Source organism: Eutrigla gurnardus (assembly GCF_963514095.1).
Source record: "Eutrigla gurnardus genome assembly, chromosome: 2".
In the NCBI taxonomy this organism is placed as follows: domain Eukaryota; kingdom Metazoa; phylum Chordata; class Actinopteri; order Perciformes; family Triglidae; genus Eutrigla; species Eutrigla gurnardus.
The window spans coordinates 4,915,162-4,932,887 of record NC_139916.1 but is presented as its reverse complement, the minus strand read 5'-3'; the positions used below and the strand labels follow the sequence as shown (position 1 = coordinate 4,932,887).

The 17,726-nt window shown below is 43.2% G+C and overlaps 3 protein-coding genes across 3 annotated transcripts; all 3 read right to left on the bottom strand.

Moving 5' to 3' along the window:
• Positions 1–726: 726 nt before the first annotated feature.
• LOC311031255 (dynein axonemal heavy chain 1-like) lies at positions 727–2,036 on the bottom strand. The gene is made up of 3 exons (XM_084037451.1): positions 1,881–2,036; positions 1,628–1,768; positions 727–1,498 (listed from the first exon to the last, which is right to left on the bottom strand). Exons 1-3 carry the CDS (start codon positions 2,025–2,027, stop codon positions 1,241–1,243), a joined length of 546 nt encoding a protein of 181 aa, XP_083893577.1. The 5' UTR covers positions 2,028–2,036; the 3' UTR covers positions 727–1,240.
• A 96-nt stretch (positions 2,037–2,132) lies between these two features.
• On the bottom strand, positions 2,133–9,038 carry LOC311027327 (dynein axonemal heavy chain 1-like; the record flags this gene model as incomplete). The annotated part of the gene is made up of 20 exons (XM_084031313.1): positions 2,133–2,262; positions 2,517–2,638; positions 3,089–3,253; positions 3,345–3,557; positions 3,701–3,954; positions 4,063–4,261; positions 4,430–4,585; positions 4,766–4,907; positions 5,050–5,135; positions 5,242–5,361; positions 5,661–5,796; positions 5,906–6,099; positions 6,251–6,401; positions 6,504–6,802; positions 7,138–7,244; positions 7,833–7,990; positions 8,114–8,369; positions 8,464–8,634; positions 8,718–8,850; positions 8,961–9,038. The coding sequence occupies 20 exons, from the start codon at positions 9,036–9,038 to the stop codon at positions 2,133–2,135; spliced, it is 3,270 nt and encodes a 1,089-aa protein (XP_083887439.1).
• A 2,407-nt stretch (positions 9,039–11,445) lies between these two features.
• On the bottom strand, positions 11,446–13,725 carry LOC311031211 (tripartite motif-containing protein 16-like). Its single transcript, XM_084037380.1, has one exon. The coding sequence runs from the start codon at positions 13,693–13,695 to the stop codon at positions 12,034–12,036; it is 1,662 nt and encodes a 553-aa protein (XP_083893506.1). The 5' UTR covers positions 13,696–13,725; the 3' UTR covers positions 11,446–12,033.
• Positions 13,726–17,726: the final 4,001 nt, after the last annotated feature.

The following is a 17,726-nucleotide window of genomic DNA, read 5'->3' as shown; positions in this document are numbered from 1 at the left end:
GGTTTGCATGTCGTGGCACATATTGCATTTATCAACATTCTTCTGAACAGTTGGTAAGTAAAACAGATTACCACTCTCATGGAAGTCAAACCTGTCCCCTTTCTTGGTGGTCATGTGGCTGTCTCCCTTCTTGAATGTCACTGTCGTTCCAGCATTTGTTGCCCTCGCCACTGAGAAGATGTCGTGTGGGTAGGTTGGCATGTACAGTGCCTCCTGTAGCTGCGCTCTTTGTTGTCGTCCCTCGTTGTCTAGCAGATAGATCAGCGCCGTCCCTCTGCGTTGCGCCATCCCACTGCACTTGGTCCCATCAGCCAGCTCGATAGAATGGGTGTCGGGCTGGAATGTGTTGTCAAAGCTCTTGAACTTGGCGATGTCGTTCACAATATGAGATGTCGCTCCGGCGTCCACCATTATCCCTTTCTTCTTCACGTTGACAGGTGGCCTCTCGCTGGTTGCATGCTTGGCCATGAAACATTGATCCCCGTCGTCGATGTCCTCCTCTTCTTCTGCAACTTTTCTGGCTCCGTCTTTTCCCTTTTTCCTGCAAAGAGACTCTGCGTGTGCGTTACTCTTGCAGTGACTGCACCACACTTTCTTGGTACACCTGGTTCTGATATGTCCTTTTTCTCCACATTTGTAACACGTCAGAGTGGCTTCCCCTTCCCTCCAGTGTGTCTTGGTGCCTTGTTTGCTTTGCTTTGTGCTAGGCTTCATCATGGTCTTCATCACGCTGTCTGCAGGTCCGGTTGTCCTCATCTTCTCAGATTCTTCATAGACCCTCAGTCTTCTCTTGAAGTCCTTGAATGTCACGTTATCCTCATTTTGTGTAACGTGGACAGCCAGTGGTCTGAATGAGTCTGGCAGTCCATTCAAAATGGTGGCTACAAGCAGCCCGTCACTCATGTTCTCTCCTGCATCACGAAGAGCTGAAATTATATTCTCAGCCCTTATCATATAATCAGTCACAGTCTCATTCCCTTCCATTTGTATGGTGGTCAATGAAGTGTACAGGTTTAGAATCCTGGGCTTGCTCTTTCCAGAATAATGTTCTCTTAATAATTTCAAGGCTTTCCTTCCATCATCAGCGGCGTCATGCCTTATCAATGATAGGCTCTTATCATCTAGTGCATTCACTAGTTGAGCATAACAATCTGCATTCTTCGCTGGATCTGCAGCTATGGCAGCCTCGCTAGCGGGCTCTCTCAAAATGGTGTCTTTCAGCTTCAGAATGTGTAAACGGCTAAGGAATCGCGTTTCCCTCATTCTGCATCCATACAGTAGAATAATAGAATGCAGTGGAGTCTAACATCAGGAGTGACAAACAAACAGATAACCTGAGCTGGCTGATCCACTCAAAGTCATTGATGCTGGAGACTTTCTGCTGGACCAGGTTGGCTGCAACATCCTTAGCATGAACGTCTATGACGATGAGGGCCGACAGCACAGCTCGTTGCATCTTAGACAGACCTCCTCTCACCAGCTGCACCAAGTCTTCCAGCTTCAGAAACAAAAGGGAAAGTGAATGTCAGCATACTATGTTAATGTTACTTGTAAACGTGTATATTTTTCACCAGTTATGGATATTTAAAGTGTTGTTTAGTTTGAATAGGGGTCCCATATTCCACACCTGTGTTTGTAGTTGGGGATAAAGGCGGTTGGCCAAGTCTTCCTTCTCCAGGGCCTCCGACACCTCAGCAGTCCAGAAAACCTGACAGCCAGCTATCACCACTTGACCAGGCCAGGATAACACCCACTTTTCACGAGGTTGCTGAGGGATGCACAGAAAGATTATACAAAAACTGGACAATTTAAACCTGCCTTGTACAAACAAGTGATACAAGAGTATAAAGCACATCAAAGTGAGAGTGAGTGTCACAGACCTCAGCGTAGACTTTGAGCGAGCGGTCAATGTTATCCCTCAATGTGGTCTTCATAGATTTCTCCACATCCCTTAGCCAGTCCTCCACGTTTCCAGTCGGCCACACCGGCAGATACAGCTTCACCTCCTCCCCGTCTCCAGAGTACATATGTGTGATCTGGAGATCTGGCTGGAATTTAAGCTGAGAACCAACAAGAGCTTCAGTCTCATGTAGTAAGCATGTTATATTTTTAGTTATATATGAGCGGTATAATTAATAATCAAAGAAACAACAAACCAATGAAATGTTCTCAAAGCATTTGCGCAAATGCGGTTGTACAGCAGTAGGATCTTTGGTCTGGGAGAGTATCTCCAGGAGCTCATCATCCGACAGGAAGTAAAACCTAAAAAAGTGTGTCAAAGTTTAGCAAATCAGTCCCCATATACTTTGTTTGTTCAAGTTGCGTTGTTTCGTTTTTGATACAAGGTATTGCTAGTTCTTTTCACAGCCACCCCCAAAGTTTCTTTGGCTGCTTTCTGGCAAGTTTGTTCACATCATATGAAAAAAGATCAACGCACCCTAACTCTAGTATTATTATTATTATTATTATCACCAGAAAGCCAGGGGGAACTTCAGGACACTTTCCGTGAGGCTCACCTTGGGAAGGAGCCTCGTTTTTTCTCCAAGTATTCACTGAGACCCTTCTGTACCTGTTCCAATAGTGCGTTGCACTTTTTCAATTTGGCTAGTAGATGAGAATCTGGACAAAGCTCAATCACCTAAAGAGAAATGCAGAAAGACACATTAACAGTTAACAACAATCAAGCAAGCATTTTTATTAAAACTGCCATAACATTATATATGTTATATATGAATATTATTTTACACTTTTTCTGATTTATCATTCTAAACAATATCCATCCATCCATCCATTGTCTACCGCTTATCCTGTATTCAGGGTCACGGGGTCTAAACAATATCATATTGTGATTTTAAATACCAGTAAAAACTACAATTGTGAAGCCAGGACTCGAAACTGAAAGCCTGGTATAATAATATGTATGATTTAATGCTATAATGGAAGTGGGATCAAACAATGGGGACTGATTTGAGGCTGCATTTAGTTTATTATAGACTTATTACAGAAAATAAGTCTGAATTTCTGAAAGTTTGTTGCCAAAATATCTGCCACATGCATTATCAATACGAAGTACTATGGAAGCTCTGACCTTTTGATTCTTGAAGGCCCGTTTCATGACGGCCCTCCATATTTGATCCATTTGCTGGTATCTTTTCCCCTCCACAGGCAGCTGCTGGATGATATCATCAGAGCTGAAGATGGGTTCCAAGTAGAGCCAGGAATTCTGGCATGTCAGCCACTCCTCCAGCACATCCTGCAACCACCACAAGAGGTCAGTAGCACAACACAAGACACTACACGGCAGTGATAGAAGACCCTAAGCGACCACCAGTGAGAGTGCGTACTTGAGTCAGTCTGAGCTTGCTCTCCCAGGTGTTGATACGGCTCTCGAATATTTTTTTGAAAGGAGAGAAGGACATGCTCTGTGTCATGACGATGTGGTCATCCAGCAATTGTGACACTTCATCTGGGCTCTTCAAGATGTAGGTGCCCGTCTCCTTGTAGGGCAACACATCAAAGTCTACTGATGACCACTCTTGTTCCATCTTTTCCAGGGCCTGAGACAGAAAGTGTGGGGGAAAAAACAGTGAGTAGAGCTTCTAAACAACACAAATCACTACGCTTCTGTTACACCATCATTCTGTAAAAAAAATGTTTAAATAAATCAAAATGTAACTGCTGAAATTCTGTTCAAACGTACCTGTTCAATGGTATACTCTTTCCCAGCCACCTCAGCCACCCGAGCGATGTCATCCACGTGGTTGTGGAGGCCCAGCTCTAGGTAGTGAGTGAAGGTCAGTTTGGCTTTGGGCATAACTTTCATTTGAATGAGTTCTGAAAGCTTCTCCCAGTGGCGGCTCCTCATCACTGGGTTCCTCAGGCTCCGGATCAGAGGAACGTGAGCATAGAAGTCCTCTATCTTGCTGTGGATTGCAGATGCTACCATCAGGCAGTCTGGGGACGTGTCAGACAAAAGTGAAAATGGGCCAAGAAAAAAGATACATTGGGCAGATTAACAATCACATTTTGTCACGTTTGAATGCAGATAGAGGTGTCACCGACCAGGAATGTCCTTGAACTGTTTAATACATTTCTGCATGGTCTTGTGGGCATCTGTAACGTTGCGCTCAAGCTGCTCAGGGTCTATGGAAGACAGGGGGTCATTTAACCAGCTCGCATGCCAACATAGCCATTTAGAGGTGGTGATCCATAGGTCTTTAAAGGGCTGGAAGTCCTGAAGCAGCTTCTGCAGCTGATCATTCTGGAATACATATTTACAATTTCCTTGTCAGAAAAAGCATGACCAATATTATAGTATATATATAGTATATTATTTCCCTGTTTGTTTAACAGTTCAAAACAAGGGGATATATTCTCTCGATTGACAAAATGTATCTAGACATCATTTGATGGATTCTCTTTCACTTACATTGGTGACAGGAATGCCAAACAGACGTTCTCTGGTGTTGTAGGTCTGAGCCATTGTCTGACACTCCTCAAGTTTCTTGCTTATATGCCTCACCTTGTTGGCCATCACATGGGCCTGGTCAGCGTCAGCATGACCGCTAAACCCAGTAACCAGCATCTATAAAAACAGTTACACACACACTTACTTCTACTGAACCTTACATTTCTAACATTAACTAATAATAAATTACGCTCTAGAGTGGATGACTTTAGAAATGAGAGCTCACAAGCAAAAAAATACATATAATAAAGGGATCCGTCCAAACGAGGCTACTCTCCGGAGTCTTGCTCAGCTGACCTGTAGGGAGTCAAGGTCCTTCTGATAGTTGCTCTGGTCGACCAGCTGGATATCATGGAAGCGCTTCTCATCCTCCGCATGCTGGACGGCGACAGCTTCCATCTGGCTGATTATCCTTTGAGGCCACACAATAGCTGTCAACCTGCAGACATGTGAAGCAATCAGTCGACAGTTTCCTCTATTCACTCTAACCACTAAGAACCCATCAACTCACGTTTCATTTCATATCAGAGCGTGCAAATTCAAAGATTAGAACATGAGCATTTGGATGATTTTACACTTACTTTTTATGAGCATCCTCATCTGAGAGACAGTAGAAAAGTGATTCTATTAGCTCATATTCTGACAGGGTTGTGCCAAGTGTTTTCTGCTTTGGAAAGATTGAAAATAATAAAAAAAAAAATCAGGTCTACGAACAAAGAACCCTCCATATGACGTTTAACAGAAATAGCCAGTCCATGCATGTGCATGTGTACCTTGTAGCTCTTGAGCTGTTCTGGGATTTGCTTTATCCACTCTCTCTTTTCAGTCAGTTCCTCAACGCTGTTTGGCCTCTCATGTAGCTTGGTACTCAATGTGTTGCACACTTCATCCGCCTACGCACATATGAGACAAAAACAACCAAAGTCTAAACAAGGTCACTTGCAAACTGAAGTACATTTAGGAGTAATGGTTAAAAAAGAATGTAATTATTAAAACATTTCAGTACAAAACACTAATGCAGTACTGCATACATACACTACATGTACACTACATACTCCTCATTGTCTCACACACACACATACAGTATCAATAAATGACTTACATCATTAATCTGCTTGCGTAGTTTCAGGACAAGTTGGTCCAGCAGTGCATTGGCTAAAGCCCTTCTTTTGTTAGAGAGAGCCTGACGTACCGCCTCCACACGGACAATAAATGGACCAATGACAATGGAGGATGGCAGAGAGCGCTCGAGCCTTTCCTTGTCTTTGAGAATTTGTTCCACACCTTTCTTTACTTCTTGGGCCGTCTGTTCTGCATGCGTATGAGATCTGTCAGAAAAGAGTTAAATGACTCCATGATTCAACGAGGAAAGCATCCTGAATGGACCGTGAATCTGACACTTGGAGAACCTGCATACACAACGTGAATCAGGCTTACTTGAGAAGCGTTTCGATGTCCAAGTTGTGTAAGTCTAAGTGTTTCTCATATTCAGCAGCATAAGCCCTGAGAGGTATGGCTGCTTGCACCAGAGCATTGCGGACCTTCGCTCTCAGCTCCATTACTTCTGGTTCCCAAGATGCCCCCAACTCCAGCACTGGATCCCCACCAAAGTACAGCTGCTGCATCACAAACTGACATGGACAAGAGAGGAACCATTAAATTATCCTCCCCTGGAGTCATTATCATCATCAATGGACAGAGGTCTCATGAACAAGTATTACATCACATATTGATGCTTACTTTCATGCTCTGTGATTCGGGTGATCAACGATTTTATTTTACCTGATCAGGCTGCGGTATGTTGTTGGTGGCCAGAATAGCTCGATCAAACAGGTTGACGATAGATGTCTCAAAGTTCTCCAGAGCAGTGCTGTAATGAACCCCAGTCTGATCCAGAACCAAGTCCACCAGGAACAGAGGGTTCATGTTTGGCCTAGTTATAGAGAACGTAGTAATATTACAATATTTAGCAGAGTTATAGGTTGTGTCACACTCAAACATGTGAGCCCATGTATGCGACTGCATGCTATCCTACTTGTAAGGGCTTGTGATGAGGTTGTTCCCCCAGACCAGGTCCTCAGGACATGTTAGCACACTGTGGCAGGCGTTTAACATCAGCTGAGTCAGGCTGACCAGCGACTTCTGCACCAGGAAGTGCAGGGAATCTTGCAGTTTTAAACGCACCACAGCCATCAGCCTACACAGCTTGGAATACTGGTACATCTCCCAGCAGGACTCGTTCACATTGTATGCACCCTTGCCGCTGTGAACCAGGTTGTGACGGATTTTCTTGCTGAGCGTTTCTATCCATTCCTGCCTCAGAAACAAGCTGATCTGCAGGAGGAGGAAAACATTCAATGCTTCTATATTCATGTGAAATCCAGGTGTGTTATTCAAGGTATCTCTTTCTGGTTATCCACATCAAAAACAAAATCTATTGTTACATTTGATTGAATGGGATTTGTGCAGGCCTTGTTGTTACCAGTGCCATAATAAAATAAAATAAAAGAAGAGGCGTTGCCCTGATGGTTGATTCTTTTAGCTTTGTAGTGGTTAAATGTGGGTGCTATATCTGCACTGATCACACGGTACATAGAAATTCTCATTTAAAAGAAATGACTTTGAAGTCATCGTCGAACAGAAGAAAAGCTACCCCAATGCTACAATACCTGAGTGTGTATTTGTATCTGGGCGTCTTCAAACTTGTCCAGTCGCAGCGGTTTGACTGAGGTGACACTGAACAGCGTCATGGTTGCTACGGTGTTGCACTCTGACTCTATTTCAGATAATACACGGATCACCTCTGGCTTCGTTAGCAGGGAACGGTGGACAAAAGCAGCTTGCTGTTTCTTAAAGTCAAAGCCAGGACCTGGAGCGTGCCCTGTGCATAGATAAAACAATCCAGTGTTTAGATGCTGATTCTAATGCTAGGTTTAGTTTAGTTTATTATAGGATCCCCATCAGCTGTGCCCTAAAACATACATTAAACATTACAGTCAACATATTAGAGAATGGCATTAAAATGTATGAATAAAAATGTTCTCTTTCAACAGTTCCCAGCAATATACATAAATAAATATACATAACGTCCTACAAATATGATGTGCCCAGGTATTTTTTTATTTGTTTATTAATCATTGATTTTTGTGTTATTTAGTCAATAACAGTGGGAAAGAATCCCATATTTTCATCACTCTATTTGTTACTGAGTCTTTTAGGTAATTAGTGTTTGCCTTGGGAGTGAAAACTGGCCTTTTGTTGCCTGTCTGGTAGAATATATACATGACTCCAAGTATAATATAGGGGAGTAATACATTTCTTTAATCATAACTCAATCAAATGTATACAAGGACAACTGTCATACCTTTTTGCTGTTCATATTCAGGATCCTTCTTCGTGAGGACGATGTGTGAAAACTCCTTTGGATGTCTCAACACTACTTTGTCAAAGATCATGCGGTTCATTGTACGCTGATATTCCAGTTTGATTTCTTTCTCCAGATACTCTATAAACTTCTCCAACCTGCACACATAATATTCCAGTTATTCACCTTTACCTTAGTTAACATTTCAACTCAGAGGCATGTGTTATAAAACAGATAACACTGAACAAAAGACATTACAGCAACGTGATGACATTACTCACATTTTCAGATTGAGCCCAGGGGTTGAAAGGGCACGTCTTTTGATACGCTGGAGGCTGTGGGTATCAAGAGATGGTGTTCCCCTACTGATGGGCATGCAGTCCACAGACAGGTGGTAGAGAATCACAGCTTCTGTGTCCTCCCTCAAACTGAGGGCAGACTGGATCCGTTCAACAAAGACACGTGGATCCTCAGCGCTGAATAACAATCTGATCCTGGGTACCCAGACCTTAGACCCTGCTAGCATGGAGTTTACTCCTATGAATAAGAGGGGGATGGAGGGCATACATACATGGTGAACAAGACAGAGACAAGATGAAGTTATGAGACTCAAAGAACATGGAAAACCAACCAGGAGATTTGCTCTTTTGGTATTGTTCATTGAGAGTAGGATTTCCTTCGTCATCTGTCAGTTTGCTGCATTGGTGAACTTTCTGTACCAAGTACTGGCATGTCTCCTTACTATAGTCAAGAACCCCAACGACATGCCAGCTGTACTGCACGGGGGCACTTTTTGGGTCGTCTTTAAAAAGGAGAGAAGAAAGAAAATAGTGACCATCTCTGTTTTTACACATCTATTGTACTGTGTTGCTGAGGAAAATGTACCACAAGAACTCTTGTCATCTGTAGGCAGCAGGGCTTTTGCAGCAATAGGTTTTCCACCAGGTGATCCTTGATCATTGCCCAGGGCAAGCCAGTCTTCTGGAGTCCGGCAGTCATACTCCTCATTGTCAAATATCTAAAGGAGAGAGATATGAAACATGAGTGTGGAAGGGACTTTGGCCTTAAATATCAGATGTAGTGGCTACCCAAATGCCACAGAAAATATTGCAGCAGTAACAGACTCACCTCCAGGGGAAGGTAAGGGGATACAGGATCGTCCGTTGTAGTGATATGCTCATCACGACTGCTCTTGTGTCTTGGCATTAGGAGGTTGGAACATATACCCTTTTCTGCCAAGAGCTGTTCAAAGTCTAATTTCAAATATTCCCTTCGACATCTGTGAGAGAACAACAGAAAACAGTAAGTCTTAACAACAGGCAGAGAAAATAAACCAATGCATGGATGCCACTCAATCAGCTAATGTGCGATATAAAAAAATGAACATATGTGCCGTATGATAGAAGCTCAGTGTCTGACTCACTCTGTGTATGTGACCAGTGAATCTGACCTTAGCATATGTACAATACAGCACTAGACTAAGTGTCCTTTCTGTCTTGCATGGCGCACAAACACTGCACACCTCTCTACCGCTAACTTGCGGGGAATCTGGCCCGGAGCGGTTTGGTAGGGTATCTGGACCTTGGGTGAACCTCCACCCCAAAAGAAGAAACAACTTTGTGCTTGCTGTGGGACAGGTCCATGGTTTTCAACAGGATTGCATGGAGTCTCGAAGGTTGTAACTGAGGAAAACAGTGGGGAAGAACAAAGATTTTAGACACAGCATCTAAAAAGTTGTACTTTAGAGAAGGATTATATGTTCCTCTTATAAATACATATTTGGCTACAGAAATAAATGCCTACATTTCTAAAAAATGTCATGTTATACAGTAGTTTCGCACCTTTTGTTGTGTTGAGATCACTGAACCCAACGATGGATCGACCCCGTGACCTCCTGTGGATCTCAGGTCCAGCTGTACTAGACTAATGAATCAACAGTTATAGCCTTTGGTTTTGGCCAGAGCACAGCAGCATAATAATGAGCACAACATGATATATCTGTCACAATTTGAAAAGGCAAATGCATATGATGTATTCTACCTGGAAGTTGAATGTGGTGATGTCCTCTGAGTAGATGCCCCTCTGTTCATTGGGCCTGGCCTCTGGAGGTTTGCTGGGTACACCAAAACCTGGCAAATATTTCCTTTCCATCTTCTGCAGAATAACATTATTAATGTTTAACAATTACGCCTGGATGTAATCCTGTTAGGTGAAAATAATCTGTACAGCCCATTAGCTGAGTATGCTTTATTTTACAGGCATGATGTGGATGAAAACGTTTTTTTCCCCCAGGAACACTAATTAACATTAATAAACGTTGACATAAGCTAACGTTATATCTGGAAAATGAACAACCAGCTGTGTAATAACAGGACATGTGTGTAACTATGTTGCTGTTTCCAAATAACTATACTGAACCAGGACAACAAACCTGTAAATTAAAACCGTAAACTGTTTAGTGTTAGCTGCTAACGCTAGCAACGTAACGCAACGTTTACATCTGAAGGGTGAACAAGTGACACAGCGTAACGTTTGCTAATGTAATCTTCTAAACAGTGATTTTAACACAACGTTACCTTAAATCCTGCCGGAAGTTCTAACGCTCCTTTTTTCACCCTCTGCGCAGCTGAAACATTGGCGAGGCCAACTTCTGAAATCTCAGTTACCGAGTGGACGCTAGCTAACTGCCGGTGTGAAGTTAATGTCGGCCATAGCAACGGTTGTCATAGAGACGGAGACCCTCCACCAGAAGTGAAGAGCGCGAGCCAGAGCAGAGCAGCACATACTGAACTCAAACCAAAAGTACACTTTTTATTCACTTTTACTTTATCAGTTATCATAATATGTAATCTGTAGATGTAATATGTAATACTATTGATGAATACTTACATATCTAAATATTTGAACTGAGGGTTATGGATACTTTTGCACAAATAAAACATCTGAATGCGGCAATTACCACTGGTGAGCCACATGAGTGTGAGTATAGTGATTAGTGATAGTGTGTGTGTATATATATATATATATATATATATATATATATATATATATATAGGAAAACAAATAATAAAAAAAACCTGCTCCACTTTCAGGAGGACGGTTTGGGATTCTCGGTGTCACAAACGTCCAACTAGAGCTCCGATGCTTCTGAGAGAAGTGCAAAAGAAGTTCTTTATTTGGCTACGTGTTACTGAAACACACCGACGCAGGAGAACCAAGAACGTTTGTGGACAAATTCTCTACATTGCACGTGGGAAAGCAAATATAAAACCTATAAAGTGTTAACTTATACCACACGTTAAACTGAATGCAGAGCCAGTGTTTTATTCTGTCCCCCATTAAAAAGGAAACAAGGCTACATGTGTGCAAAAACAAACCCTTTCACATTTACAAAAAGGACATAAAGAGCCCGACAGTTAGTGTGTGTGATGCATGGAAAGTCAATCAACCTCAGAATAACAAAATCCTTGCAAAAATAAGAAATCAGCTCTTCGGTTAATGACACAGGAGGTGATGAAACCTGGACCCGATGAAAGGAAACCCCGTGTGATGAAACCCACAACCAGGAAACATCTGCACCGCCAATCTGAGAGTTAAAGACACACGACGAAGCTCGGGGGAAATCATTTATATTCAATATCATAATCACATAAGCATCAATAATTCATATAAAAAAACCTCTTTAAAACAAAACTTTTCAGCATCTGTGATCGACGTCCCAAAAACAAACAAAGAGTCTTACAGGAGGTGGAGAAAACAAACACACCTGGCAGTGTAACTAAACCCGGAGCGATCGCTTCCTGTGAAGCTGATGATGAGATTTGAGGCGTGTTGTTGTTGTTCTGGGTCGCATTAGATCGTCAGCTGTTCCTGTTATTTTGTCCACCTCCCGCTCACACCATCAAGTACAAGATCTGCTGCTCAGTTAGCAAAAATATCAACAGAATAAAAAAGGTACTGGTGTTACTGGTGTTACTGGTGTTACTCTTTCAAGACCCACAATAAGGAGGGACTTGTAAAATGTAACATTTTCAAGCTGTGTTCCATTCTCAAAAGAAAACATCAGCAAAACAGTTATTTTATTTTTAATGGGATTCAAATAGAGGAGAGAAGGAGGCGGAGAGGAGGAGGACAAGAGGAGGAGGAGGAGGAGGGAGAAGAAGAAGGAGGTGAAATCATTCAACTCTTAAATGCCTTCTGTCTAGTTGAGTTGACAGAACTCACCACTGCCTCTATAAACATAAAGTCCAGCATAGAGGGGCTCAGTGAACGTGGTCTGGACTCTGTGGAGGAGAGTCATGGTCTTAGAGACGCTGTAGAAGGACAGAATACCTGCTCTGTGATCCAGGAACACTCCTACTCTGGAGGACGGAGGACCTGAGACGGGAGTTTCAACTGAGTTGTAGGAGAACGTATATCTGTTGTTGATCAAATATAACGACCAGGATTTGTCATTGTGTCCAAACTTACATTGATACCAGTGTCCTGTTCTACTGATACTCTTGTATGCGACTGCTACACCAACTCCATCACCTCCTCTCCACTCCACCTCCCAGTAACAACGGCCAGTCAGACTTTCTCTACTCAGGACCTGAAGACTTCCAGTGAATCTGTCTGGGTGACTAGAATAAGACTGCAATGGACTCCATGTTGCTTTTCTGTTCCCCTCAGATAATAACAGATATGTGTTTGCTGTGTTTGGATCCAGTGTGATTTCACGTGAATATTTCAAGAATCCAGCTCTGGTCTTGGGTTCTGGTTGTGGCAGTGAAACATCCACTTCAGTCCCTGCCAGTGAGACGTTTGTCCATCTGTGTGTCAGAACTTCCTGTAGTCCATCTCTGACTTCTGACAGCGCCGCCGTCACGTCCTCAAAGTAGCGGCGAGGAGGACGGGCGTTGATGCTGGATGAGTGTGTGGACTCACTGAGTGGTGACAGTGACGGGTAGTCGTGTAGAAACTGGTTGTGATCCTCTGTGTGTGAGAGCTTCTCCAGCTCAGCGTCTCTCCTCTTCAGCTCACTGATCTCCTGCTGCAGCTTCTCCTGAAGCTCTCCGACTCGACTCACTTCCCTTTCCTGCTGGGATCTGACCTGCTGCTTCACGTCAGAGCGTCTTCTCTCCATGAGACGGATCAGCTCCGTGAACATCTCCTCACTGTCCTCCACTGCTTTATCAGCAGAGTGGTTGATGGCCTCCACCTCCTGGTGGAGCAGCTTCACATCTTTGTCTCTGTCCTGGATTCTCTGCTGGATGTTTAGTCGACTCCCCTCCAGCTCTCTCTGCCTCTCGGTCCTTTCTGCTGCAGCTGAGACTGTGTCGTGGCCTTTATGTTCCTCCACAGAGCAGAGATAACAGATAGACTGCTGATCAGTACGGCAGAACATCTTCATCACCTCATCGTGACGAGAGCACACGTTCTCCTGGAGCTTGTTGGAGGGCTCCACCAGCCGGTGTTTCTTAAATGCTGCTGATTCATGATGAGGCTGGAGGTGTTTCTCACAGAAAGAGGCCAGACACACCAGACAGGACTTGAGGGCTTTCAGTTTCCTCCCAGTGCAGGAATCACAGGCCACATCTTCAGGTCCAGCATAGCAGAGACCAGCAGGAGCAGCTTGGAGTCCAGTCTTCTTCAGCTCCTCCACCAGATCTGCCAACATGGTGTTTTTCAGCAGGACAGGCCTCGGTATGAAGGTCTGCCTACACTGAGGGCAGCTGTAGATCTCCTTCTCATCCCAGAAGCTTCCAATACACTTCATGCAGTAGTTGTGTCCACAGGAAGTAGACACCGGATCCTTCAGTAGATCCAGACAGATGGAACAAGAGAAGGTTTCCCGGTCCAGCTGAACTCCTTTCTGCGCCATTTCACCTCTCAGCGACGACGACTGTCTGAGTTTCACTTAGTGAGAAGTGAAACTGGTCTGAGGTCTGATCTCAACAACACTGTGTGTGTGCAGTGAAGGTGGCCTGTCAGCTGCTGCACTTCACCGCCATGTTGGTTACACCCGTCCACACGCAGTAGATCTGAAGGGGAGGGAACAAGGAAGTGTGTGTGTGTGTGTGTGTGTGTGTGTGTGTGTGTGAGAGAGAGAGAGAGAGAGAGAGAGAGAGATTTTTTTTATTTTGACAAAAAACACTTTATTTACAATATTCATATATACATATACATACAATATTCATCAATATCTCAACAGAGAAAATGCAATGCATCAATAAAGTGCTATTTGTGCATAAGGTTAATAAAAAGAGGAGTTTATCCGATAAAAAACTGTGCAAATACTAAATCATCATTTTTGACAGAGCAGATAAAATCACCGAAGCACCACCGCCGTTTAAAATGTTCCACGTCCCCAATGGTCTTATAAAACTTAAACTCTAGACATATTCTTGACTTAATGTTACAGAGAAACACAGGAAGGGCCTCATGCCCCCTCTTTCTTTTACCTTGTTTCTCCGACTGATGTAGACTGCCATTTTTGCTTCTCCTAATAGGAAGTTTATCAGCTGCCATTTGACACAATCTGTCTTTTTCTATCCTGCACCAAAAATAAAAACTCTCTCTGAAAAAAACACATTAAAAGAGCTAAAAACCAACGTTAAAAAAGAGAAAAAGCTTGTGAGTCTCAGGCATTCAGTAAAAACATGGAAAACTGTCTCTCTTAGGCCACAGAAAGGACATTGGTTTGAAACGGCAGGATTTTAAACTGAGACAAAGGCATTTGAGGCGATGGCACCATGAAGTACCCTCCACTGGAGGTCAGCTGTCCGTTTTTTAAGGGGAGGCTTGTATAAAACCCTCCACTGTGGGCAGGCCCCGTCCCACCCCGCTCTGTTGCTCCAAGCTGTGGGGGGCCTACTTTCCAGTCCTTTCCTGTTGACTGATTTGACAATGTTGGTATACAGCGTTGCCTTGTCGGCTCTGTGCAGGCTGAGCTTGCCCGGGCTAGTGACAGTTAACAGGGGTCCAGTCTCTTCTCCAAACTCTGCACTGCAAAAACAGCCCTTCTAGAAAGAGGTAAAATATTCTCATATTCAATCAAATTATCTTGTATCAAGCAAAAAAATCTGCCAATGGGGTAAGCTTTTTTTGCTTGACAAGCAATTCTTAAAATAAGCCCAAATTTCTTAGCTCCGAAAGACTAAAATTAGACTTTAAACTAGATAGAAAATCTTAAACTAATCCAAATTCTTCTAAAACAAGCAATGAAAAAAACACTAATTCAAGATTAAATTACTCAAAATTAGAATTTAAGTCTCTTTACTAATTTAAGAAATTACACCTTAATCTGGGATTGATAATGAGCATAAAAGTAGTTAAAATAAGACATAATTTCTTAAAACAGCATAACAAATATAAAAGTGATGTCTTAAATCAAGATACCAAAAATTTCTCAGTTTATTTATTTATTTATTTTTTTTTTATGGCTGGAGTGCCATGCAAGCCTTTTTTATTTGTATTATGAGAGAGACAGTGTGGAAAGGGGAGATAGAGGGGGAAGAAATGCACGAAGGAGATTGCCAGGCCGGGAGTCGAACCACTGATCTCCGCGTCGAGGCTGATACCTGATACATGGGGCGGCTGCCTTATCCACTGCACCACCGGCTTAGCCCCCGTACATGGGGCGGCTGCCTTATCTACTGCGCCACCGACCGCCCCAGTTAATTTTTTTTATTAACTTTGCAATACAATTGCTCAATTCAACATCCAAAAAAAAAAGGGCACTTCTGCATTCCAGATCCATCATAATCAAACAGATTGAAAAGCCAGTTTTGATTTGAACCTCACTATCAAAATAATAATACATCAGTTATTGTAGCAGCATAGCAACTAAACATCATGTTGCAGCTGGTTTGCAGCATAATATCCCATATGGTTTTCAATCTCACCAAGCAACTGTCCTGTAATGAAAATGAAAATATTAATAATAAAAACTTTTGTCCTTGTTTCATGGCATTCTTGAATTGAGATGTTGTGCAAATGGTCTTACTCTTAAAATAAGGCAAATAATCTTGGTGCCCCGCTGGGTTTGATCGTATAACATTTTTATACTCTTTTTCTGGTTCATTCTAGCTCAAAATTAGCTGGAATATCTTATCAAGAAAAAGTAAGGCATACTTTTCTTAAAATGAGATATTTTTTCTAATGCAAAACTTGCTTGACAAGATTAATATTCTTTTTGGACAAAAAATAAGACTTATTTTCTTGATACAAGGCTTTTTTTACTTTCTTGAAATTCCATTTTTGCAGTGTGGGCTCAGGCCAGAGGGGGGGTCTATACACGACAGACGATGCCACAGGAGGGATGCAACAAGATTATTTAAGATTAAAACTCTACCTCTGTATGACATTTGAGGGAGCAGCCATTTCCATTTTTTTATTTTACTCTCTACTCTTTCTAGGACGGTCTCCCAGTTTCTCAGCACCACAGCCTCATTCCCGAGAAACACCCCAAGATATTTCAGCCCGTCTTTTTTCCAGGCAAGGCTCTGGGGGAGAACCGGGAGACCGTCAGCCCATTCACCAACAGCGAGGGCTTCGCTCTTTCTCCAGTTCACCCTCGCTGCTGATAAAAAAGTAAAATTGTTTACAATGTTTTCTAAAATGTCCATCTCACACTGATTTTTAATAAAAACAATGAGGTCATCAGCGTAGGCTGATAAAACAATGCTTCCATTAAAACCAGGTAAAATGAGACCTTCAATATTAAAACGTATTTTGTTGAGGAGGGGTTCCAGGGAGAGCGTGTAGAGCATGCCAGACAGAGCACAGCCCTGCCGAACGCCTCTACATGCTCTAAAAGGAGCACACAGACTACCGTTTATCTTCAGCACACTCTCAACCCCACTGTACAACACCTTGATCTTAGCTATGAAACCAGCGCTGAACCCAAACTTCTCCATAACTTTCCAGAGGAAATTGTGTTCAACGCGGTCAAAAGCCTTTTCCTGGTCTAGACAAATCAGACCAGTGTTACTGCCCAATGAGCTGGAGACGTCCAAAACATCCCGAATGAGGTGGACATTGTCCACCATGGACCTGCCGGGCACACAGTAGGTCTGGTCCCGATGGATGACCTGCTCCATAGCTTTCCCCAGCCTGGAGGCAAAGAGTTTGGACAGAAGTTTGTAATCCACACACAACAAAGACACAGGGCGCTAGTTTTTGATTTCTTGCAGGTTACCTTTTTTTGGTAGGAGAGTGATAACTGCTCTGCGGCAGGAAGTGGGCATGGAGCCAGAGGCCAGACTTTCATTAAAAACATCTAAAAGATCATTTGCAAAGATGTCCCAGAAGGCTTTATAAAACTCGACTGTGAGGCCGTCGATGCCGGGAGCCCGCTGCCCTTGCATGCCCTGCAGGGCAGCATGTAGCTCCTGCATCTGCAGCGGCCCCTCGAGACAGGTGTTGGTCTCCTGAGAGACCTGAGGCAGTCCACCAGTGAACCCCTCCAGTAGAGCGTCCTGCTCCTCATATTCGCTTGTGTAGAGGGAGGTATAAAACTCCACCGCACGCCTTCGGATCTGGCTTGGCTCCACAATCTCCTGCCCTGTGTCTGAAAGCAGTGTGTGGATTACTTGCCCCTGCCCATTCTTTCTCTCCGGGCCGAAGAAATAACTAGAGGGGACATCCATCTCTTCGATGGCTTGAAACCGGGACCTGACCAGTGCGCCCTGTGCTCTACTTTCCAGCAGGTCAGCTAAAGCTAGCTTTTGACTTTGAGGACTTCAATATGTTCTCGATCTCCTGTGGATTCACTTCAATTCTCAAGTTCCACTATATCTATCTCCAGGTCCTTCATAGATCTAGTGATGTCCCAAGACCCGAGAATGATCAGTAAAAATAGCTGGGGTAATTGTGCATGATTTATAAATATTAAAGTGATGCTTAAAACAA

Bases quoted from the DNA above. Each gene is read 5' to 3' on its own strand.
- LOC311031255 (XM_084037451.1), bottom strand. From the start codon at position 2,027: ATGTACTCTGGAGACGGGGAGGAGGTGAAGCTGTATCTGCCGGTGTGG. The intron at 1,769-1,880 runs GTCTGTGACACT...TGCATCCCTCAG, and splicing joins CGCTCAAAGTCTACGCTGAG to CAACCTCGTGAAAAGTGGGT. The intron at 1,499-1,627 runs GTGTGGAATATG...TTGTTTCTGAAG, and splicing joins ATCCCCAACTACAAACACAG to CTGGAAGACTTGGTGCAGCT.
- LOC311031211 (XM_084037380.1), bottom strand. From the start codon at position 13,695: ATGGCGCAGAAAGGAGTTCAGCTGGACCGGGAAACCTTCTCTTGTTCC.